Here is a 23582-nt window from a genome sequence, read left to right as displayed (position 1 = left end):
GGAGGAAGCAGCCCGGGGCGGGCAGGAGGGTCACCGGACGGGTGCTCAGGGCTTTCACTTTGACGTGGGTGTTTTCGTTCATTGGTGGGAGCTGAGGTTGTGGCAGTTTATGCCTGTCTTGCGTCCTTTCATTCAAATTTTTGTTTATAAATCATAAATCCCCCCCCCAAGTCATCCTATTAAGCCTATAAATGGCTCTAATTTTCCAGTGATTGAACTATTGACTTGTGGAGTTTTTACATTATGATGAAATTTGTTGTTCTCAGTGTCCTGCAGAAAGCTGGCTAGAGCCCTCATCTCGGTTTGGGTTGGAAGTCAAGAGGACACGTGTAAGGGTCCGTGTGAAGGTCTTTGGGTGACTCAGTGCAGGAGGCCATTCCCTGTCCCTGCTCCCTCAGAGTTCTTGGTACAGCGCTTTGCTGCCATCTAGTGTCATACATGGTTCTTTTCTAGTCTTTTTGGGAGGTTTTGGGGAGGATCTGAGAATTTTTTAAGACTTGGATAAAGGAAAGTGTATTTTAATTCAGAATACACTGCTGTTCTTCATGGTTTTTTTTTTCTCCTTTAAATGAGGGACCAAATAATCCCTCTCTACTCATTAAGTACCACTGAAACCTAAGTAAACCAGATATCTCAATACAGTTTTGTCTGTTTTGGACAGAATGAATCAATTTTCAGCATTTACTTAATATAAATATTTTTTACTGTAATTAAAGGCTATATGATGATTTTTTAAAAATTTTATTTATTTATTTGACAGAGAGATCACAAGTAGGCAGAGAAGCAGGCAAAGAGAGTGGAGGAAGCAGCCTCCCTGCTGAGCAGAGAGCCCGATACAGGGCTCTATCCCAGGACCCTGAGATCATGATGTGAGATGAAGGCAGAGGCTTAACCCAGTGAGCCACCCAGGCACCCCTGATTTTTTTTTTTTTTAATAGTGGTACCAGTGACACTTGGGTGGCTCACTCCTTTAACCATGTGACTCTTGATTTTAGCTCAAGTCATGATCTCAGGGTCATGAGATTGAGCCCCACGTCAGGCTCTGCACTTAGTGTGGAGTCTGCTTGAGATTCTCTCTCTCTCTCTTTCTGTTTCCCTCTGCCCCTCCCGCTCGTTCTCTTTCTCTCTCAAATAAATAAAACCTTAAAAAAAAAAAAAAAGATTTAAACACTGGTGCCAGGAGAGCTCTGAGGATCTCTCTAGATGGTAGAACTAACCCTGGGTCCTGCACAAACTGCCACCGTTCCAGGAGAAACAGTGACCAGGCTCCTCCTCACTCATTGATGTTAGCTCCTCACCCAGGTTAGGGGTGTTTGCCTGGCTTGTGCTAACTGCTAAGTTCACCTCCGGCACGGGTGTGGGGAGAGCCTTTTAAGTTTTGCCAAGCCAGAAACATTAGGAGCATGAACATTCCTAAGCAGCACCCCCTTCTGCTTGTTATTTTGCCTTCTGGTGAAATTTGGAGAGTGAATTGTGGAGATAAGACCTCTTAACACAGCGAGTGGTAATGAGTATACAGTTGTCCCATGAACAACATGGGTTTGAACCACGCAGGTCCACTTAGACGCCCATTTTTCCCGATATGTGCAGGACAGTGCTGTAAGTGTATTTTTTCTTCCTTATGATTTTTAAAATATTTTCTTTTTTCTGTCTTACCTTATTCTAAGAATATAGTATATACGTAACGTACAAAATATGTGTTAAGTGGCCCTTCATATTACACAGTAAGACTTCTGGTCATAAACAGGCTGTTATTTGTTCCATTTTGTAGAGTCTAGAGTTATATGTGAATGTTTGACCGCTCGGGCCTCGGTGCCCCTAACCCCTGCCTGGTCCAAGGGTAAACTGTACTTAAGATAACCTTGAAAAATACCTACACCCACTCTGCCATTCTGCCTTCATGGCCAAAGTCACTTGTGAAGTGTTCAGTGTTTGCCAGAAGCTTCTGTTTGCTTTGAGAATTGGCCAGACACGACGTAGCATAATGCTACTTTTGTGTGAGGGTGATTTTTTTCCTTAGATGGATATTGCAGGAGAGGGGTTAGACAAATGGGATTTAAGTTGCCATTTCATTGGTAATGTAAATAAACTTAAAACTATTTATTTTCATATTTAGTTTCTGCATGGGCCACCTTTTGAAAATCCCATTAGCCCGTAGGCCTGAGCTTTTTGCTGGTGTTTGTCTGGGTTAACGTAATGTGAGAATCGTCTTTATTCCACCATTCCCACCGCCGGGTAGAGGCTAGCCTGGGGTGGGGGGGCGGGATAGGGGCAGGCAGGGACACCGTGTTTGTAAAAGGCAGGAAAGGGTCTCTTTCTGCTCTGGAGCAGCTTGCAATTCCAGCATCATGTCTGGGAGGAAATAAGAGGTCAGAGACATGGGTTCTGAGGGTACGAAATCCCCACCCCAAGCCCCCCCCACCCCCCCTGCCCCACCTAAGTTCCATTAAGTTTGGGAGAATCCAGCAAATCCATAGGGTTGGCATAAGTTCTTTTACATTCATTCTTATAAAATAAGTTGATTCGCTTTGCATCCCTAAGTAGGATCTTGACAGGTTGGTAAAACCAAGACGTAGGAGCGCAGCCCCCCTGTTTATTGGCTGTGGCTTTGTGCACAGTTCTTTGCCTCCACCCTGGGCCTCATTTTCACATCCAGGAAGTGTTTCAAATTGCAAGAATTATTTGAGGCAGTGAGTGTAGAAGCTCCTAGCACGGTGCTTGGCACACTGCTCAAAAGTTCCGATGGCAGTGATTGTTAATCTCAGCATTGTCATTCACAGAAAAATCCTTGAAACTGGGAATGAAAGATTCCTGGAGTGGACCTGGAATTTATAGTGTAATGTGCTTAGCATTAAAAGTCGGCAGATGTGTGTAACCAAATATTTGTGCTTTAAGGTTTTTACTCCGGGAATTTGACAAATTGGCTGTTTTTCCTAACGGTGGTAGGAAGAGCGTTCTGCTCCTTAGTTGGTTCCCCCCCACAGGCATTTTTCCTTGACTCAGGTGTAACGCACACTGAAAGCTATTGAGTTGCTTTAACCGTTGTATTAACCGTTTATGTAACACTTAATTTGGAATTGAGTCTGATCAATAAATATTTAAAAATGTGATAAGGAGAACATGGAAGATTTTATTTCCTTAAACGTGTATTTCCCCAAAACATACATTCCTAGATTAAAGTCTCTTCAGAGACGCAGAGTAACATGGGGAAGTCTGGCAGGAGCTCCTGGAGAGCTTGGCATTTCAGTGTTTGCAGGTCGAGTGTCCAGGTATGAATTTGTTCATTTTCCTGCCCGTGCTGCCTCCCTTTGAATAGGCTTCGTAACTTTATGAATTTTTCTGGAGGGCCTGGAATGTTCTTTTTCAGAGTGGCTGGGCAGCAGAGGGCCCTGGGGAGGGGTGAGGCTGGCAGAGACTTGGCCAGCACTCAGCATGCTTTCTCCCCTTCCTCTCCCATCCAGTTTTCTTTGGTTCTTTCCCTCTCTGTTGCTCACAAGTGCTTTGATGATAGCCTTTGTGACGTAATGTTCCCTAACCGTGTGTTTCCTAGAAATCCGTAAAGGCAGTGCACATGGCAGCATATCATCTCAGTTACCTGGAAACGTCTCTACGTCTGCACTTAGTTTATATTGTGCATCATTAAAAAATTACCTTATTTTTACTTTTTGTTTTACATGTGTTTATATGAACTAATATTTAGTTTCTTTAAAGATAAACTAATATTTAGCTAAGTATGATCCTTAAAGATAATAGTGTTTTCTGTACTTTAAAGTTTTTGGGTGGAATTACTCTTTGTAATTTGCGACTTGTTCGAATTAGATTCTTTATCAAGGTCAAATCTAAGTGATTTCTAGTAAATAATCTTAGTAGTTAACATTAGCTAAGGCACCTTGTTGAGTTGCCAGTCCGTTCACCTTGGTCCCTTTGGAAGCTGACCTGGACTCCCTTTTGCAGGGGGACCTGAAAGCTTACCTGCGCAACGAGCAAGAGCACATGAGGGGGGACTCGCAGACCATGCTGCTGCAGCGGATGGCCTGCGAGATCGCAGCAGGCCTGGCCGCCATGCACAAGCTGCACTTCCTGCACAGGTGGGTCCGGCCGGCGGTGTAGGTGGGTCTGTCTGGCGGCACCGGTTGTCGAGGTTCTGCAGAGGACGTCAGGGGGCGGATGAGTAGAAGCTGTCCTGTCCGTCCCGGTATTGGCATGAGGGCAGAGTTGGGCTTTGGTTAAACCAAAACTGGGGAACGGAATGTCTTCCTACAGCCTGAGGTCTAGAAGCCATTTCCGGAATTTCAGAGAACATGAAACCATTGGCTCAGAGCTGAGAGCAGACGGTGCCAGTCGCCGAGCTGACATCTCCCTGTGCGTCCCGTTCGTGTCAGCTTCAGACTGTGGTTCTGACTTCGAGGTTCCTGGGTGAGGAAGGGAGGATCTGATAGGCTGGCATCATCTTTTTGTGGAGGGTCAGGGCTCAGAGAGGCCTGCTTCTCCTCCCCCAGCCTGCCCCATCCCCGGGGCACTTGTAGGTGGTCTGGCGTCGTGTGTGAGCAGCACGCCCGTCAGTGTAACACATTTGTGTAGAAACCTTTCTGGTCAGATTTGAATAGCCACAGCTCTTTGGAGCACATTACATTTTGCTCAGACCATTGATGTAATTTTCGTAATTAAAACAACAAAGGGCTTGAGTCCTGTCTGAGGTAATGGTTCTGTGAACCCAGAAGGAGATTTCTGCTGACTTTCCTCTAGCCTTCTGTGCTCTGATTTATGTTTAAAATATATTTGAAATTATTTCCCAGGTCTCCAGGGAAACCAGCTTCTCTTTAGTTGACTTTAACTAAATAATTTAACTCTTAGTGACCCAAAGAGCTGAAAAGGGGCACCTGTGTGTGTGTGTGTGTGTGTGTTGACTTCAAGGGCTATAAAGTTTTGTTTTTTTTTTTTAGAGTATTCTGTTTTTTTAAAGATAGATTGCACAGGAATATGTTTATAGTGTGACTCCTTTTTTTTTTTTTAAGTAAGAAAACACCTTGTATTTGTAGAGGTGTGAGTGTGTGTACATGTGTGTGTGCACACGTGTGTATATGAGAGCAGACATGGAAAAGTACCCTATCAAATTGTCAACATTGTTTCCAGGTAGGGAAGAAAGAAAATATTAACATTTTTCCATACATCTGTATCTCACTTGACATGCATAGTGAGCAAGTCATTCTGATTAAGGGCTTTATAAAATACCCCAAAGATTATGGATTTCTTCAAGCACGAGGCAGAATCCCTTACACGAAACTTCAAAATGTAAATATCTATTTGCTTTATAATGGAGAAATCTTGGATTTCATTTTTTAATCTCTTCTAACAGGTTAATACCCAGCATATTTGTATTCCTCTTTTGTAAGACATGGTGGATTAGTCTCTAAAAGGTGGTTTAGGAGTTTTAGTTCTTGGAGGCTGGGACATTTAGAGAGGGTGTCATGTCAGACATCAGCATGAAGGCCTCAGAGGCAACTAGAAATTGCATTTAAAGTTCAGCAACTAGAAATTGCATTTAAAGTGTTCCTGCTACTGTATTTTAAAAATTGGCAAAGACATCACAGTAAATGTTCTTTTCCTGTGAGTTTCTATAGGTTAAAGTTCTATTTAATTTAGAATTTTGTGTGCTTTCGAACATACAAAGATGATAAATTAAATCACATGATTTGGATGTTATCCAGGTACAAAAACTCAAGGTAAAGAATATTCTTTAAACAATTGGCAACTGTCCCCATCCCTCCCTCCCTCTCTCTTTTTAAAAATTTTATTTATTTGTCAGAGAGAGTATGTGTGCACAAGCAGGGGGAGTGGCAGGAAGAGGGAGAAGCAGGCTGTCCACTGAGCATGAGCAGGGAGCCCAATGTGGGGCTCAATCCCAGGACCCTGGGATCATGACCTGAGCGGAAGGCAGGTACTTAACCGACTGAGCCACCCAGATGTCCCTCTCTCTCACTCTTTCTCTCTCTTAAGTAGCTATATTTTATGTAAAATTCCTACTTGGGGCAAAATTTGTGCTTTAAATTATTTTTTTATGATAACAAACCATATAGCATATTTTTAAATCAGAATTCAGAATATTTATTGGCTGACTCAAAGTCAGGCTTTTGGTGTTGGTTGAAAATAGAATAGCCCACACGTCCAACTAAAAGCTGTTGGTTGTTTTGGAAACTGCTCTAGTAAAGCACCCCCAGTTAAATTGTATTTTTGCTTATTATTTAAGAGGAGACGTATGCCTGAGTCTTGGGTAGCCTGCATCTCCGAAGTTTACATGTGACATCCGTGAAGGCCGTGTAAGCAGCGGAAGCTGCCAGTATGCTGCGTGCCACAGCCTTCTGCCTTTCTGGCCCAGAGCCTGGGACTTGCTGTCCCTTGTCTGTCAGCCTGCCTTAGCGTTTGCAGTGAGATGCCACAGGTCACCACAGTGAGCTAAGTACACAGAGGTTCTAGCTGGTGGTATGGGTCTTTTGGTGGCTCAGGTAGCTGAAGACCTGTGTGGTCATGGCCTTGAGGAGTACACAGGTCACCACTGTTCACGAGAGAGCCTCTTTAGGATTTTCCTGGTTTTAAAGTTCAGGTAATTTTTTGCTGAGAAGCCCTGAAGTTGTCTGGCTCTCAGAGTGCGGTCACCCAGTGTTGCAGGAGCATGATACATGAACACTAGGGTTAGGTGCATTTTACATGATTTTACATGATTTTTCCTTAATCTGTACTGTGTGTTGTGACCACAGTGGTAGAGGTGTGGAAATCTGGTTCCTAATCGGCTTGTGCTGCGCCCCTAGCTGAGTGTTTCTTTCAGCTGGTGGAATATTAGGGTATTTCATTAATTTGTGTGCCTGCAAAGTCTTCAGATTGTATCTTTCTAAACTCCTTCTCATATTTCCTCTTTTAAAGATGAGTCTTCAAGGGAAAAATTTTTATATGGCAATAAATATGGTTTATTGTGTGCTTTAGAACATATAAAGATGATAAAGTACATGATTTGGATGTTATCCAGGTACAAAAACTCGAGGTAAAGAATATTCTTTAAACATTTTATTTTTGAAGATCTAATTGGCTTTATTAAATGATCCATGAATTGGGCAGCACCCCATCTGCCAAGTTGAGGGGAGCTCTCCCTGACTGATCAGTTTATATCAAAGCCACAGGTAGTATGTGGCACATAGTGGTATTAAATGAAAAGAAAAAGTACCATCATCTTGCTCCCATGAGGAAAATCCAAAGACTTTCCTTACACAGGCTGCGGAATCTGGCTTGAGCTGAAGGTCTGCAGACATTTGACCCGTGTGTGTGAAATGAAAGAGTGAGGGTCCCAGACATGGGGCCTCACCTGCTCTAGTCTCATCTTCTTCACTCGGAAGATCTTGGTCATAGAGCAGAGCTGGTATTCAAAACCAGAGCTATGTTCTCCGGGGCCCACACTCTTATCCAGTAAGCTACCCTAAACAATCACTGGTCACTCTTTATTACTGGTGACATGATACTGTATACTGAGAAAAAAGCGAGATACTAGTTTCTTTAAAAAACAAAATGAATGAGATGGGGTGCCTGGGTGGCTCAGTTGGTTGAGCAACAGCCTTCGGCTCGGGTCATGATCTTGGGAGTCCTGGGATCAAGTCCCTCATCAGGCTCCCAACTCCATGGGGAGTCTGCTTCTCTCTCTGACCTCAGCTGTTGTGCTCTCTCTCACTCTCTCTCTCTCAAATAAATAAATAAAATCTATAAAAAAATTTTTAAAAAATTAATGAGAGAATTTATTGTAGTTTGATTATAGATACATTGTAATTTGATTATAGATACATTAAAGTGTACCTGGAAATAGGGCAAAAAACCCCATTCCTTTTTCACCAGTGCTACAAAAATTATTTGTTATGATTATAAATTATTTGGGAATAAATAATGTGAGAAAGATATAGGACTATGAGGGACGCCTGGGTGGCTCAGTTGGTTGGGCGGCTGCCTTCGGCTCAGGTCATGATCCTGGTGACCTGGGATTGAGTCCCACATTGGGCTCCTTGGCTCGGCAGGGAGGCTGCTTCACCCTCTGCCTCTGCCTGCCACTCTGTCTGCCTGTGCTTGCTTGCTCGCTCTCTCTGACTAATAAAATAAATAGAATCTTAAAAAAAAAAAAAAAAGATATAGGACTATGTGAAGGAAGCTATGCAGTCTTACTGAAGGACATAAAACGTGAACCCTATTTTATGGTGGGAAGACAACACAAAAATGTCAGTTAACTGAAAATTTTTTTTAAAGATTTTATTTGAGAGCAAGAGTGAGCCAGAGAGAGAGTGCACAAGCTGGGGGAGTGGGAGAGGGAGAGAAGCAGGCTCCCCACTCAGCAGGGAGCCTGATGCAGACTCAATCCCAGGACCCTGCAATCTTGACCTGAGCTGAAGGCAGCCAGTTAACTGATTGAGCCACCCAGGCGCCCATGTTAACTCAAAATTAATACATGAACTTCATAAATAATCCCAATAAGAGTCCTCAGAGGATTTGGTGGAGGGGGATTAAAAATTATCTTTAGCTTCACATGAAAAAATAGTGTCTAGAAGAGCCAGTAAGTAGAGTATGAAAAAGAAGTGAATCGTTGAGGCAACAAAGCAAGCCTGCTCCCAGCAACCCACTGGGATAGAGATTGGTTTGGTTTTGATGGAGAAACAGACTGGTGGAGAGCAGACAGTACATAGAGCAGGTGAGTGTGTGCTCAAAGTGAAACTCAAATCAGGGGGGAAGAGATGGCTTCCCTGTTAAATGCGGGCGCAGTTCATTACCCATCTGGGAAATTACTGGACCTGTGTACCGTCCTGTACATGAAAATCAAAATCCCAAAAAAAATAAGTGTGATACTGGCAGAATTCTGGAAAGCTGTATGTGTTACCCAGCGATGAGCGAGGCCTCCTAACCAGAAAGGCCCTCTTTTCCTTGTAAAGTAAAGGCTGTTACACCCATTATTGACTGTTCTATAAAAATTAAATATTTTGCGTACAACAGACACCACAACAAAGTCGGGACAACAGACTTGGGAAGGTGTAGCTGCCAACACGAGTTGCAGCCAAAGGGCGACTGCTCAGGACACACAGCAGGTGCCTATGAATTGGCGAGAGGATGTGAGACCCGAGACAGATGGGCAGAGACAGACGGGCCAGCAGATGGAAAGTCGATCCCATTCGGTAGTTAGGGACAGGCATGTTAAAGGCATGGAACCTCAGAGCTACAGGAACCGCTGCGTCTGTTGCTAGTAGGGATGTGGGCAAGTTTCTGTCCTGAGTAGTGTGTAAATCATTACCAGTTTTTGAAGAGCTACGAGGGTGATAACTGTATAATTAAAAATACACATTCCTATTGCTAGACTCACTTCTATAGGACAGAAGCGCCCCGGAACTTAAGGACATGGCGTAGAATGATCTGTCATTGCGTCATTTGAGGCGGCAGCAAATTAAATAAACACGACAAAGTAAGCGTTCATGGGGGGACCAAGAACCAGCCCCAGGCCATCGGCGCTGTGGAGTACCACACGGCTGTTGTAGAGAAAGATGCAGAGCTGCTGGGTGACTGGTTGCCCTGGGGGGTTTTCCAGCCTTGATGTTGTTGGGTGAGAAATAAAGATAGAGAGGTAGGCATAAATAATGTCGCTTAAAAGCAGATGCTCCTTATTCCCCTTATCTGTATTTTCTTGTGGATTCACTGCGTATATGGAAAAATACGGAAAGATTATACCTACCAGTTAGGTAGTATGTGTTAACCCGGAATGGGTGGAGTTGGGGGAGGAAGATAGTTTAAAAGAAAAAGACCACATTTTTTTAATTAAAAAAAAAAGAAAGAATGGTAGCACTTGGGGAAGCCTCGGAAGAAGCCTAGGATCCCCGTAACCCGGTTACTGCGGAAGGCCTGCGCGTGTGCACTAGAGGACTAGCTCGAGGCTCGGGCGGGGTGTGCTCTGCCCTCGGGGAAGGAACGCCTGTTGCTGGCTGAGTGCCTGTGTACGGAGCGGGGGGGGACATGAAAGCAGGGGTCTTCGGGTGGTGGCCTTTGCCTTGGGACCCTCGCCCTCAGCCTAAAATCCTTAGGTGTAAAGTACTAAATGTTCCAGTTTTCTAGATGACCCTAGGCCTTATGGGAGAATTATTGTTCGGGGATCCCCGGCAGAGTGCTTGCCGTGTTCTGAAGCCAGCTGGTTTGTCACTTGTTAACCACGCTGGCCTTCCCTGACCCTGATCTGATGTGGCCTTCTAGGCCGGGCTTGGATTCTGGGGGTTGTCTGAGGGGTACTGCCAGCCCCACTGCAGGCCTAGTGCATTTTCACTCACCTCCCAGGTGACTCCAGTGCACACCCAGTGTGAGAAGTACCACTCTGAAGAGTGGGCCGTTGATTGGCAGCTCAGCTCCATCCTGGTGGGGCACCTTTAGGACAGGCCTAGAGGATTGCCTGCCTGATGTCAGAGTAACCTCCTTCTTAAGGACTTGGAGGGGTGGAACCAGGCCATTGAGGGAAGTTTCTCCCCTCTGACCAGTACCCAGCTCTGTGAGTGTCCTGTCAGCCTCATTTTCTCCCAGGACACACATGTACACAAGTCAGGAGTCGACCGCAGACAAAGACTCAGAGGGACCCCGTGCAGATTTCTGGGGTGCTGGCCCGCTCTCTGAACTTACTCCCTCCCCTACGGTTCAGCCTCTTTGGCAGGCTCTGTTTCTGCCGTCCATGGAAGCTGTTGCTCTCTGGGCTCCATACCTCTGTGCCGTGGTTTGGAAAGAGACCCTAAACAGAAAGCTGGAGGCCATGTGGGGCTCACCTCTGCTATTTGGTTTCTCATCAGGGTGAAAACCTGGGCTGTTCACTGTCCAGAACCTGAAAACTACTTCCTTATGTATTTCGTCCGGTCTCGTAATCATGTTCAGGGAGGAGATAAGCTGTAACCAGAGGTTGAGACCCATAGAAGCCTGAGTGTCCGGCTCAGTGTCAGCTCTGGCCCAACCCTGGAAAAAACTGAGAACTGAAGGCTTTGTCCCCATTTTATCACCATTTCTCAAAACCCAGGCCAGCAGTGGCGGCCCACATTCTAGCCGCAGACCTTCTCCTTGGCGTCCACCCAGAATTTCACAGCACAGGTGTCCTCTATATACCCGGAGCCTAGTAGGGGCCTGACTTGCAGGAGAAGCTCAGTAAATAGAGTCTTGTTCAGCTAGCAAGGACTGACCTAATAGACTGGCGTGAAAGCAGTCAAACATGTGTCCTTTGTGCCATATCACAGTCCTCTGGCTTTCATCTTGAACTTGTACCGCTTTGAGCTACGTCCCATCTTCGAATGATAAGTGGCAGTTTCTTCAAAACCCTTAGTGATTTTTTTTTTTTTTTAAACTTCAGAAACTGCCAAGAGCAGAGTGGTCTGGTGAGCAAAGCAGGAATGAGGGGTTCAGGTTGCTAATTCACCTTTCTGTCAGCTGTACCAAGATAAGCCACACGACTCAGTCCTTCTGAACCCGTTTCTTCTCTGAGATGGGGATAATTTTATCCTAAAGCGCTGTTGTCTAGAGGACTTAAGATAACGTGTGCCACGCCCTAGAAGAATACTCAGCAGTCAGTTTCAGCGACTTTGCTTCTTGTGTGTGCCTCTGTGTATCAGGAGTTCCGCTTGCTTGGGAAAGCACAAATAACATGAACAGAGGTGTGGGTGATTTTGAAAATGGCTGCAGCCTCTCTGAGCTGTTTCCAGTCCAGCGGTCCTTCAGGGGCCGGGTTAACTCCAGCTCTGGCTGAGCTGAGAACACGTAGTGACGCTTCCTTGGGAGTCAGGATGGGGAGCTCTTTAGGTCTGCGGACCCGCACTTCCCGCAGCTCTCCACACCGCTCATGCGGCTGAGGCTGTCGCAGACGGTGGAGGCCACGGCCTTGCTGACAGTGGAGGCCACGGCCTTACTGCCAGCCGAGGGGACAGAGCCAGAGGCTGTCAGATCATGTGGCAGCCTCACCACTAGACCTGTTTTTCAACTTGAAGGAAGAATATACTGGGTATGTTTGTGTTTCCTGACCAAAAGCAGCCATTGACGTCAAGAATTACCTGTGTTGTTAAGTTACACCTTTGTGTTTTTCTCTTCTCTAGCTTTGCATGTTAGGCTTCAGAGAACATTTGCTTTTTCCAGTTCCGAATTGAATTATATCATTATCTTAGAACTGGACAGCGCCTTAACATTTTGAGAACATTTCATATATCGCTTTATTTTATCCTCACGAAACCTCGTGAGTTAGCTCCTACAGCGCATCCCTGTTTGTGAGTAAACTGAGGCTCGGGTATGTTAAATGACTTGCCTCAAGTCACACTGCTCCTAAGTGCTGCTAAGGAGCTCCCAGATCGCCCTGGTCGCTCCCCCACTCCCCACCCCCAACCCCGCTGTGCTGTGTGTGATGCTCCCACGCTTGCGGGGGAAGCAGGGGGCAGGTTTAGAGGAAGCTCCTCCAGCCTCCTCCAGTTTGGGTCCTCATTACTTCGGATTTCAGGCGAGGAGAAGCCTTTCTCCTTCCCCTGAGAGCATCAGTTGGATTGTGTTAGAGTTTTAGGATGCCTTTTACACTCCAAGCCAATGGCCTTTTACTTAATGTGACTTTGGCTTTTCATCTTTTCCGTAACCTTCACATTTGCTGTCTAAAGACTTGCACTGAACATGTGGAAGGAGAGGGGAGAGGAGGGAGGGAGCAGGGCAGCCCAGTTGTTGCCCAGGGGTCAGTTGCTCCAATGGCCTTCGGGGAAGGAGCCAAGGGCTGAGGCCGCTGCCCGCCTGCTGGGGACACACACAGGGCCCCGTTGGAGTGCCGGGCCACCCAGCTTTTAATTCTGGTCTTAGGAGAGAGATGTGGGGAAGGTTGAGAAGGATCTGTTTCTAGAAACTGGAAATGCCCAGCAGTGGTGCTGGGTGACAGAGCCTCTGTCGGCAGAACCTGTGGCACTGTCCTGTTGCCGCTGTCGGTCCAGTGGACCGTGCCGCCTGACGCAGGGCATTTCCATTTCTCTGCCCTCCGTGGGTGTATTGCTTCTGCCTCTCTCCTGCCTCCCTTCATTCCAAAACAGAGAGACTGATTTTCTTCTTGAGATTGGAAGTTTCTCTCTTGCTCCCAGACACCACAGGCCTGAATGAAGGCTTCTGAGGGGAACACCGTGAAAATTACCGCTAGTAAACCCGGCGTGGAGCTGCCTGACTAGCACCAGCTGGCCGTCTAGATGAGCACGTGTTCGCCGGGGACCAGGACAGCGCTCCGATTGCTGGTGCATTGTCACTAATGGTTACTGACGGGGGACGGCGTCTTGCTGGCTTTGCAGCTCTGGCGAAGTTACTATTTCTTCAGCTCTGAATGGGGGAGATAAGAGCGTCCACTTACAAGGTTCCTTGTGAAGATTAAATGAGTTAATACATGTATGGAGCTTAGAGCAATACCCAGCGTAGAGTAAGTGCTTTATAAATCTTAGCTATTAATGTATGATTGGCTCAGTGCCCTTACGTCCCAGGCAGGCTGTCCCAGAGTTACATCAGCCTCATCACGGTCCTGTGTTGGGCATGTACACTTCAGAAATTAAAATCTTGGAAAATGAAGAATTTAATCATTAATGTAAGCTTTTGCCTTCTAAAATCCCGTCTAAACATTTTGAGTTTTGGACTACAGAAAGTTTTTGATGCCTTTATGATTTGAAACTATAAATGGGGTCTGCTTTTCTAGTTAGTTTAGTGGACTCTTGAATTCCTATGCCAGTGGATGATCAGAAAGATAAAAAGATTGAAAGATAAAAAGCGGCTTATACCTAAATCCAAAGTGTTTACTCTGTTGTCTATATGGAAGTTTCCTTCAGAAAAAGTAGTTTTTACTTTTCAACGTGTATGTTTTTGAGAATTAACCTGTTCTTAAATAACCTATGTAATTTGTTTCCAATAAGTCCTGAAAATGTGCTCTTGCCCTCCCTGTGGAGAGGTGGGGTTTGCAGGAAAGCGAAGTAATTTGGAAAGGGCCTCCTTTTAATGCTCACATGTCTTTGAAAAAGAAGCTAAAAAATTAGCATTTGTAATGTTGATTAGTTTTGGGTGCTTGAAGCTGTCATGTTACTCATCTTATAATAAGTAGACTACCATTAGACTCAAGTAATACAAGTTACTGTAAAAAATTACTCAGACACTTGCTCATAGTATTTTAAAATTCTTGGTCACGCTTTTTTTTAAGATTTTATTTATTTATTTGAAATAGAGTGAGAGAGAGAGAGCACAGGTAGGGTGGAGGGGCAGAGGGAGAGGGAGAAGTAGACTCTGCGCTGAGCTGGGAGCCCCATGCAGGGCTCGATCCCAGAACCCTGAGATGATGACCTGAGCCCAAAGCAGACATTTAACCAACTGCACCAACCCAGGTGCCCCTCTTGGTCACTCTTAAGATACCAGGAAATATGGTATTGATGCAGCACAAAGTACAGATATGGTTGGTATTTAACCTCAGCAGTTACTTTTTTTTTTAAAAAAAGATTTATTTAATTATTAGAGAGTGTGAGTGAGCAAGGGGGAGGGGCAGAGGGAGAGAATCTCAAGCAGACTTCCCACCAAGCGTGGAGCTCAGTGCTGGGCTCAGTCTCACAACCCATGAGCTGAAATCACAAGTCAGGCTTTAACCAACTGAGCCACCCAAGTTCCCCGCCTTAGCAGTTACTTGTAAGAAAAAGAAATCTGATCATCTCTGTGGATTTTAGTAATGAAAAATATGATATATAATCCTTTTTCCATTTAAAAAATTTAGGGGTGCCTGTGTGGCTCATTTGGTTAAGGAGGTGCCTTCTGCTCAGGTCATGATCCCAGGGTCCTGGGATCCACTCCCAGCTTGGCCGGGAGCCTGCTTCTTCCTCTCTTCCCCACCTGTGCTTTCTCTCACTATCTCTGTCTCTCTCTCAGATAAACAAATAAATAAGAATATTGTTTTTTTTAAAGATTTTTATTTATTTATTTGAGAGAAGGACAGAGAGAGAGAAAGCATGAGAAGGCAGAGGTTCAGAGGGAGAAGCAGACTCCCCGCTGAGCAGGGAGCCTGATGCAGAGCACGATCCCAGGATCCTGAGATCATGACCTGAGCCAAACGCAGAGGCTTACCTGACTGAGTCACCCAGGCGCCCCTAAAAAAGAATTTCGAGACATTACTGAGCAGGAAGCTCAACGTACCACTCTGCTTCATAGAGAAGGCCTTGTTCATAGCAGTTTGGGGTGACATTGTCCTACTTGCGGGTTCCCCTTGTCCTTGTGTTCACTTCACTCTCTCTGCTTTCAGTGACTTAGCCTTGCGGAACTGTTTTCTTACCTCGGACCTGAATGTGAAAGTGGGAGATTACGGAATAGGATTCAGCAGGTATAAGGTAAGTCAGTATTTAAAGATTCTCTCCTGAAGCTGATTTAACTTCATAGACATGAGGTGGTCATATCACCAAAGGCCACCCCGGTTTTGGAAGAGTGGGGGTTAAGAATCTTGGTTACAGTGCCTTTTTGGAGAGTGGTTTATTCTAGTCACTTTAACAGCAGAGTTGGCTTCTGACGTGTGGTTTGTCTACATCGGTGGCTCTCTGCTGAGGTTTTGTTGCTTTCCAAAGGCTTTGGTTAAAAATAAGACTTTTACACAATGTAATTGATATAGCTTGATGGTGCCTCATATATTTTAGTATGAACACATGGGTAATAATCATGGTCATGATCATTATGACACTGCCCATGTCATATCAATATTTCTCCGGTAAAATTCTGGCTCAAATTATAAGCAGCTTGGAATTTAGATTTTTTGAACTCTGCCATAAATATATCCCCAAACAAAATAAGAAGTAGGTGAGGTTTTCATGTATTTTTTTGTAGCCCAGCTGAATGAGGTAGCATGATACGGGGCATAGAATGTGACTGTCTCGGCTTCATGCCAGCCGCAGAGCACACGAGGATCATGTCTGACTGCTGGGGTGAGCATAGGACCACAGGGGTCATGTTTTCATAGTACCCTGTAACTAACGTATATTACACGAATGTGAGTTGGTAATTTGTCTATGTAATTGCTCTAGCGTCTTGAGCCCTTGCTGTATACCAAGCGCCATGAAGTAGTTGCCCACAGTATCAATTTTAATCCTCACCGTGAAGGGAGGTGGGTTTGTATCATCCTCATTTTATAGATCAAGGAAAAGGCTTGTTTAGCATACTTGGTGCTTGCCCAGAGTCGGGTAGCTAGCTTTGAGTGGTTGAGCATGGACTTAGAACCCAGTCCGTGCTCTTACTCTTTAACCTTGGGCACTGCTGCCCTACTCAGGGCATAAGGCCCGGCATGTTTTAAAAGATGTTTTGCTCAGAGTCTGTGTTCTGTGTGTCAAACGCGGCGTACCTTCCTTTTCCAGGAAGGCTGACTGAGCAAGCGTTCGTGGCTCAGAGAGCAGCTCGCGAAGCCCAGGAGGCTTCAGAGAAAAACCTCACCTACCTTCTGCCCAGAAAATCTCTCTCCATGCCCACTTATTTTTCTGATATGTCTTTTGGGTTCAGTATGTGTTTTCTGAGAATAACTTGGTATTAAATCATTGAGTTCACTCAAAGGCATAATAGAATGTAAAATTCTGTATGCTTTCTGACAAAACAGGAGGATTATATTGAAACGGATGATAAAAAAATTTTCCCTCTGCGATGGACTGCTCCAGAATTAGTAACCAGCTTTCAAGACAGACTACTAACTGCAGATCAAACTAAGTATAGTAATATCTGGTATGTATTGATTTACCGTTCTGTTAGACTTTTGAGTAGCAGAATCCTAACTTCTTTCCCCTTGAGTACTTAAAGAAAAATAATTGAACAAGATTTAGGAGCACAGCCAAGGCTAATGGTGAGGTAAAGACAGCTTATTGACATGATAGTAATTATCAAAATTGTGATGATATAATTAACTTTTCTCTTATCCATTCAACAGTATTAAGGACCATAAAAGCAGGAACCCGGTCTATTTTCTTGCCTACTGTAGGACCTACAGTATAATAGACATTTTTTTTTTTTTAAAGATTTTATTTATTTATTTGTCAGAGAGAAAGAGAGCGAGCACAGGCAGACAGAGTGGCAGAGGGAGAAACAGGCTCCCTGCGGAGAAAGGAGCCCGATGTGGGACTTGATCCCAGGACGCTGGGATCATGACCTGAGCCGAAGACAGCCCCTTAACCAACTGAGCCACCCAGGCGTGCCAATATAATAGACATTTTAAATATTTATTAAAATGACTGAAAAAAGAGAAAGAGGTTTGGACCAATATGTAATACTGTGATTTATAGGACATCAGTGTAAGGAAAGTTGAAAAAAATGTGTTTACGTCTTTGACTAACAGTTTTTGTTACAGCTTTCTTAATTTAGATATACATTTTTTCGTGCTATTATCCTGCTTTTTCTATTTTCTTTTTCTCTTCTTGCCTCCTTTTGGATTGATTTTTTTAACTGCTTTTTCCTGTTAGTTTGGGAGCAGTATGTGCTAGCCCTATACTTTTATTAAAGGTTACCCTAGAAGTTATGACATGTATATTCCACTTATTTTAGTGTACTATTAGTTCATATTTTGACCCTCCCTCTGAACAATACAAGGACCTCAGGATACTTTAACATATTTTAACTTGGTTTAACTGTACACCACACACCTGCATGGACACACACACGCACCTGTGTACACACATACACACACGCAAACTATTATCTTATTGTTGGGTATTTTTTTTCTTTTATCCTCACAAGATGTTATGATTAGTTTTTTAGCACTTTTTTGTTTAGGTTTATCCACATAATTAAATCACTTTCCTCTTCATTCTTTTTTTTTTTTTTCCTTTCTTTCTTTCTTTTTTTTTTTAATCTCAGACATTCCATCTGGGATCATTCTCCCTTTGTCTGAAGTATGTCCTTCAGAATTTCCTATAGCGAGGGCCTGCTGGTAACAGACTCTCAGTTTTTTGTAGGTCTGAACATACCTTTATTTTGTCCTCATTTTTGAAATATATTTTTACTTGGTGACAGTTACTTTCTCTCAGCATATTGAAGAGATCATTCTACTGTCTTCTGGCTTCCCTTGCTATTGAGAAGTCAGCCGTAAGTCTACCTAAGCTCTTTGAAGGTAATGTGACCTTTTCTCTCTGGCTGCTTTTAAACTCTTCTCTTTGTCTTTTGTTTTTTGTAGTTTCACTATGATATGTATGGGTGTGGATTTCTTATGTTTTTCTGTTTGGGATTTATTTGGCTTTTCAGATCTATAGGTTGGCGTTGTTCTCAGCCCTACCCTTCAAATACTGCCTCTGCTCCATTTCTCTCTTTGGGAAGTCCATTTAGATGTGTGTGATGCCTTCCTGCTGTCTCATCTCTCCTTTCATTCTATCTCTTTGGCACTCTGGGCCACACTCTAGATAATTTTGAGACCTGTGCTCCAGCCACTAATTCTTCCTCTTTCTAAAAATTCTCTCTTCATCTGTGTCTGTTCTTCTGTTAAATCTCTCTGTTAAGTTTTCTGTAGTTGAGCTGTTGACTTTTCAGTTTTAGGAACTCTGTTTGGTTTTTTTTTTAAAAACATGTCCCAGCATTTTTAAAACAATTTGATTAGGATCTGCATCAGATAATTCCGGTCGCTGAAGTCTTGGTGGATTTTATCTTGCTGGTTCTCAGTGGTGCCTTGTTTCCTTGGGGTGAGGAGCTGGGAAACCTAGAACTGGGCAGCATTCCTCCAGAGAGGACCCACACTTCCTTGCTTGTGTTGGGTCCCTGCCACGTGAGGGAGCCTCACATATTCAGCCTTAGGGTTTTTTTTTTTTTAACACTAAAGTGATGTGAATTTGGGCTGCAAATCCAGTCAGGGGCCAGTGCTGTGGTTACAGCTTGTTAGGGACCACACCTCCCTTACATACACATACACACTCTGACACACTCACACTCCTACACACGTACACTCACAGCACCTCAGTGCCGAGTCAGCTTGCCTTTCAGGCTCCTGTGAGGAGGCAGGGGGCAGGTATATCTCACTGTGAGGAGGTCTGTGATTGCCCTGAGCTTGGGCAGGCCCAGGGTTTTGGCCTCTTCACCACCACCTGCATTGCCTTATAAACCAAGACCCCAAAAGCCCAAGTTCTGTGCTTTAGCAAAGGCACCGGCTCAAAGGTGGTTTTAGTGTTCTCCTTAGTTCTTCAAGTTCTAGAGTTTTTCCTGGCAGTTCCCTGGTAGCCCGTCTTTGGGGCCTTTAAAAAGCTGCTTTGTATGCTTCGTCCATATTTTTACTGCTCCTAGCAGCGTGTTGAACCTGCAGACTTGGCCTATGTTCCCAGAGACAGAGCCCGCCCCCGTTGCTGACACTTTGAGAATCAGTCTCTGGTGGTAGGGCCGACGGTAGTGCCAGCTGCAGCGCAAGGCAGGGCCCATGCTGCCCTGGACTGGGGGAACAAGAGGGGCCTCTCAGAGAGTTTATGGAAGAGAGGGTAAGAACTAGAGGACACCTTTCTTCCCAGAGGGGTGAGACCAGTGGTCCTCAAGGGCCCAGGAGCCAGGACAAAGTGAAGAATCGAATAGCTGGGGATCGGCGGCAGTGATCGGTGGCAGTTATCCTGGAGGACACCACACAGGGTAGAGGGCTCCGGGGCACAGGCACGTCTCATCTTTCTCTGTGGCCTGAGGAAATGAGTAGGGGGTGCTCAGAAATGCTAGAATTGGTGGAGTGGGGGGTTGAGAAAGCCCATGCTTCGTGTTCTCTGAAGAACAGGGTGGGCTGGGGGCTGGAGAGGGCTTTGGTTTGGGAATGGGCCCTGTTGGGAGAGGGAAAGTGAGTTAAATCAGGGGTTTGGAGAAATGGACACAAGTAGTTATATGCCCAAGATCACACCAAACATGGTAGCCATAACACTCATTTTGCCATTAATTATATACTATCTCTGTGGTCTTTAGTGTTTCATTTGAATTTCTTATTTTTTTCAGTTAAATCGTAAACTCCCTGAAGTCCTCAATAGTGTCTTAAACTTCTTTTGTATCCAGAACGGCCCTCTGCCTCTGGCAAGTCTGTGTCGGGGAAAAGAATTTGAATTTCTTGAATTTCTTGAATTGAGTTGTGAAATTTGGGTCCATTTATTTCCTCCAGTAGAAGTGATTTCTCCATTTAGATACTGAATGTGCTAATTTTTTTCACTGACTTGTGAAGCTGGCGTAGAGAAATTAACTCATAAGGTATATGTTACTGCACAGAGTCACATAATAGACATTTGTTCAGTGCAGTTTATTATTCAGACAAGCATCTGGAGGTGTCGATCCAAGTCATGTAAACCATCAATAACCCAAACCTGGCAGGATGTCAGAACCACAGGGGAACTTTTTATTTTATTTTATTTTTAAAGATTTTATTTATTTATTTGACAGAGAGAGAGATCACAAGTAGGCAGAGAGGCAGGCAGAGGGAGGGGGTAAGCAGGCTCCCTGCTGAGCAGAGAGCCCGACTCGGGGCTCCATCTTAGGACCCTGATATCGCGACCTGAGCCAAAGGCAGAGGCTTTAACCCACTGAGCCACCCAGGTGCCCCTAGGGAACTTTTAAAATACAGTTTCCTAGGCTACACCTGCATCTACCCGCTGAGAGTCCTTGGGGGGTAGGGCCTAAATACCTCTGTATCCCCAGAGGACACAGGTGGTCCAGCCAGGGTTAGGGGCCACTGCAGTGACTAGGAGATGCTGCTACACGACCAAAGGCTCGTGCTGGGATAGAAACCCAGAGACTGCATAGAGGAGGTGGAGAGTAAGTGTACATCTGACTGACCTGCAGAGGCCATTTCCATGGTGACAGAGCATTTGGCCTGAGAGAATGGGTTGAGTACCATGGGGCGTTCCCTCCTTCCTGTGGAGCAGCCATGAACCTGGAGGCATCAAGAAGCTCGGGCAGGTGGCAGACACACAAATAGGGCGGAGAATGACAGCAAGAAGTCCCTTCATAATAGCACCCAAACTCGCACTGTTAGGAAATGTGTGGGTCCATCAAAGAAGAGATGATCTTTTAATATAAAGGTTTCTCTATTTTCTGGTGTTTACTGCTGTTGTGAATGGGAGTTTTGGGGTTTTTTTGGGGGGGTGTCCACTTCAGGATATTTATTTTGTATCTCACTGTTTCGCTGATCTCTGAAATAACCCTAACGATCTTTCAAATAATTTCTTGAATTTTAAAGTTGACAGTCACGTTAGCTCTTCTCTATAACTGTGCCTGTCACCTGTTTAATTTTGGGGTTTTTTTTGCATTGGCCAAAACTTCTAGAGTACTCAGTAGTAAATATGAGGAGGTGTACTTGTCCTCATTTTATTGAAAATGCCTCTTTTTTAAGAATCACGTGAAAGAGCTATCGTTAATAACCTTTTCAGTACACACTTTGTCCGTAAAGTCACTAATGAGCGTACAAATGAAAATGTTGTGGAAAGACCTCTCCTGAAGGGAAGAAATAACTGTTTTCTTTTTTCCACAGGTCCCTGGGGGTGACACTTTGGGAGCTTTTTGATAATGCTGCTCAGCCTTATTCCAACCTTTCCAACTTAGATGTTCTCAATCAAGTGATTCGAGAGAGAGAGACAAAGCTCCCTAAACCCCAGCTGGAGCAGCCTTACTCTGATAGATGGTGGGTGACTCCATTTTACGTTTTCTTGTCTCTTTCTTGGGGTGTTAGTTGCATATTCCCTATTTTTAAACAATAAATGTTATGAAAAGCAGACATTAGTATATTATTTACAACTGACTATAGATTTAACATCTATTTCTAAAATTTAATTTTTTCTTTTTTAAATGTGTAGAACAAGTAGGGGTTTATGAATTAACATGCAATGAAGTCTGAACTAATTTTAGAAAAGTCAATATTTTTTTTTTAAAGATTTTATTTATTTATTTGACAGAGAGAAATCACAAGTAGGCAGAGAGGCAGGCAGAGAGAGAGGAGGAAGCAGGCTCCCTGCTGAGCAGAAAGCCCGATGTGGGGCTCGAACCCAGGACCTGGGATCATGACCTGAGCCGAAGGCAGCGGCCTAACCCACTGAGCCACCCAGGCGCCCCTAGAAAAGTCAATATTAAGGGAAGTTTCCTCTTGCAGAATTGCTTTCAAATGAGACTCTTTTTGTAAGTGATACCTAATAATGGGAGAAAAGAGCATAGAAAGGATAATATTTAAATAGGAAGCAGAAGCTAATTTGCATAATGTATGTTGACATTTGCAAAATAGATTTACTTCTTACGAGTCTTCGGACCACTTCTTACCGCATGGACAGTTCAGATCAGGTTTACCTCTTCCTAAGCCTCTGCACCAGCATGTGCCCAGTGCACACGGCCTCTGAAGCGACGCCACCCCCTGCCTTTAGGCATCGCTCAGCTCCCCACGCTGCTGGAACCATTTCACCCAGGATAACTGGACCCAGACTCTAGACGTTTAATACTTCGAAGTCATCTTTTGTCTCCCCTTCTGTTCATTTCACCGGCTTGAGATGTCGGCTGTATTCAATCAACCCTTCGAAGACCCAGCTCCTGGTCGCTGGCTTCTCTGGACTTCATATTCTCCCCTTTCCCTCCACTTTCAGCTACTTTTCTGATCTAAGGACCCAGCTCCTGGTCGCTCTCTGGACTTCATATTCTCCCCTTCCCCTCCACTTTCAGCTACTTTTCTGATCTAAGGAAACCATGTGCTACATAACATTGTATTACTTTTTTACTGGGTGGAATAGTTACAGATGAGTTATGACAGAATTTGTCTCCGAGAATGCTCGCAAAATAAAGTAAGTAAATCTAAAAATGTGAGACAAGTCCATTCTTGACTACACAGGATGCCTGTAATAATTTCTGAAAGAAGAGATCATATTAAAACTGTTTCTAGGAGGGGCGCCTGGGTGGCTCAGTGGATTAAAGCCTCTGCCTTCAGCTCAGGTCATGATCCCAGGGTCCTGGGATCGAGCCCCACATCGGGCTCTCTGCTCAGCAGTGAGCCTGCTTCCCCCCTCTCACTCTGCCTGCCTCTCTGCCTACTTGTGATCTCTCTCTGTCAAATAAATAAATAAAAATCTTAAAAAAAAAAAACCTGTTTCTAGGGCGCCTAGGTAGCGCAGTTGGTAAAGCAACTGCCTTTGGCTCAGGTCATGATCCCAGAGTTCCAGGATTGAGTTCCGCATCGGGCTCCCAGCTCCATGGGGAGTCTGCTTCTACTTTGACCTTCTTCCCTCTCATGCTCTCTCTCACTATCTCTCTCTCAAATAAAGAAATAAAACCTTTTTTAAAAAATATTTTATTTATTTATTTGACAGAGAGAGAGATCACAAGTAGGCAGAGAGGCAGGCAGAGGGAGGGGGTAAGCAGGCTCCCTGCTGAGCAGAGAGCCCGATATGGGTCTTGATCCCAGGACCCTGAGATCATGACCCGAGCCGAAGGCTGAGGCTTACTTAACTCACTGAGCCACCCAGGTGCCCCAATAAATAAAATCTTAAAAAACAAACAAACAACTGTTTCTAAATTCTGGGACTAAGTCACTGGATACACACCAGAAAAACAAATGACAGACATGGATACTGTGAAGT

At 44.6% G+C, this 23582-nt stretch overlaps 1 protein-coding gene across 4 annotated transcripts in view; it reads left to right on the top strand.

Moving 5' to 3' along the window:
- The window catches only part of LOC111146192 (lemur tyrosine kinase 2), an 83555-nt gene that overhangs the window by 47636 nt on the left and 12337 nt on the right, over positions 1 to 23582 (top strand). For all 4 annotated transcript variants that reach the window (XM_022501631.1, XM_022501632.1, XM_022501630.1 and 1 more), the window contains exons 7-10: positions 3955 to 4088; positions 15308 to 15392; positions 16640 to 16761; positions 21500 to 21649. In XM_022501631.1, coding sequence (XP_022357339.1) covers positions 3955 to 4088; positions 15308 to 15392; positions 16640 to 16761; positions 21500 to 21649 — 491 coding nt within the window. The remainder of the gene's footprint in view (positions 1 to 3954; positions 4089 to 15307; positions 15393 to 16639; positions 16762 to 21499; positions 21650 to 23582) is intronic.

The sequence above is a fragment of the Enhydra lutris genome, unplaced genomic scaffold, assembly GCF_002288905.1.
Source record: "Enhydra lutris kenyoni isolate GAN:26980312 unplaced genomic scaffold, ASM228890v2 scaffoldscaffold13, whole genome shotgun sequence".
NCBI classification, from domain to species: domain Eukaryota; kingdom Metazoa; phylum Chordata; class Mammalia; order Carnivora; family Mustelidae; genus Enhydra; species Enhydra lutris.
Note: the sequence above shows the minus strand (reverse complement) of the source record. Positions and strands in the feature narration are given on the sequence as shown.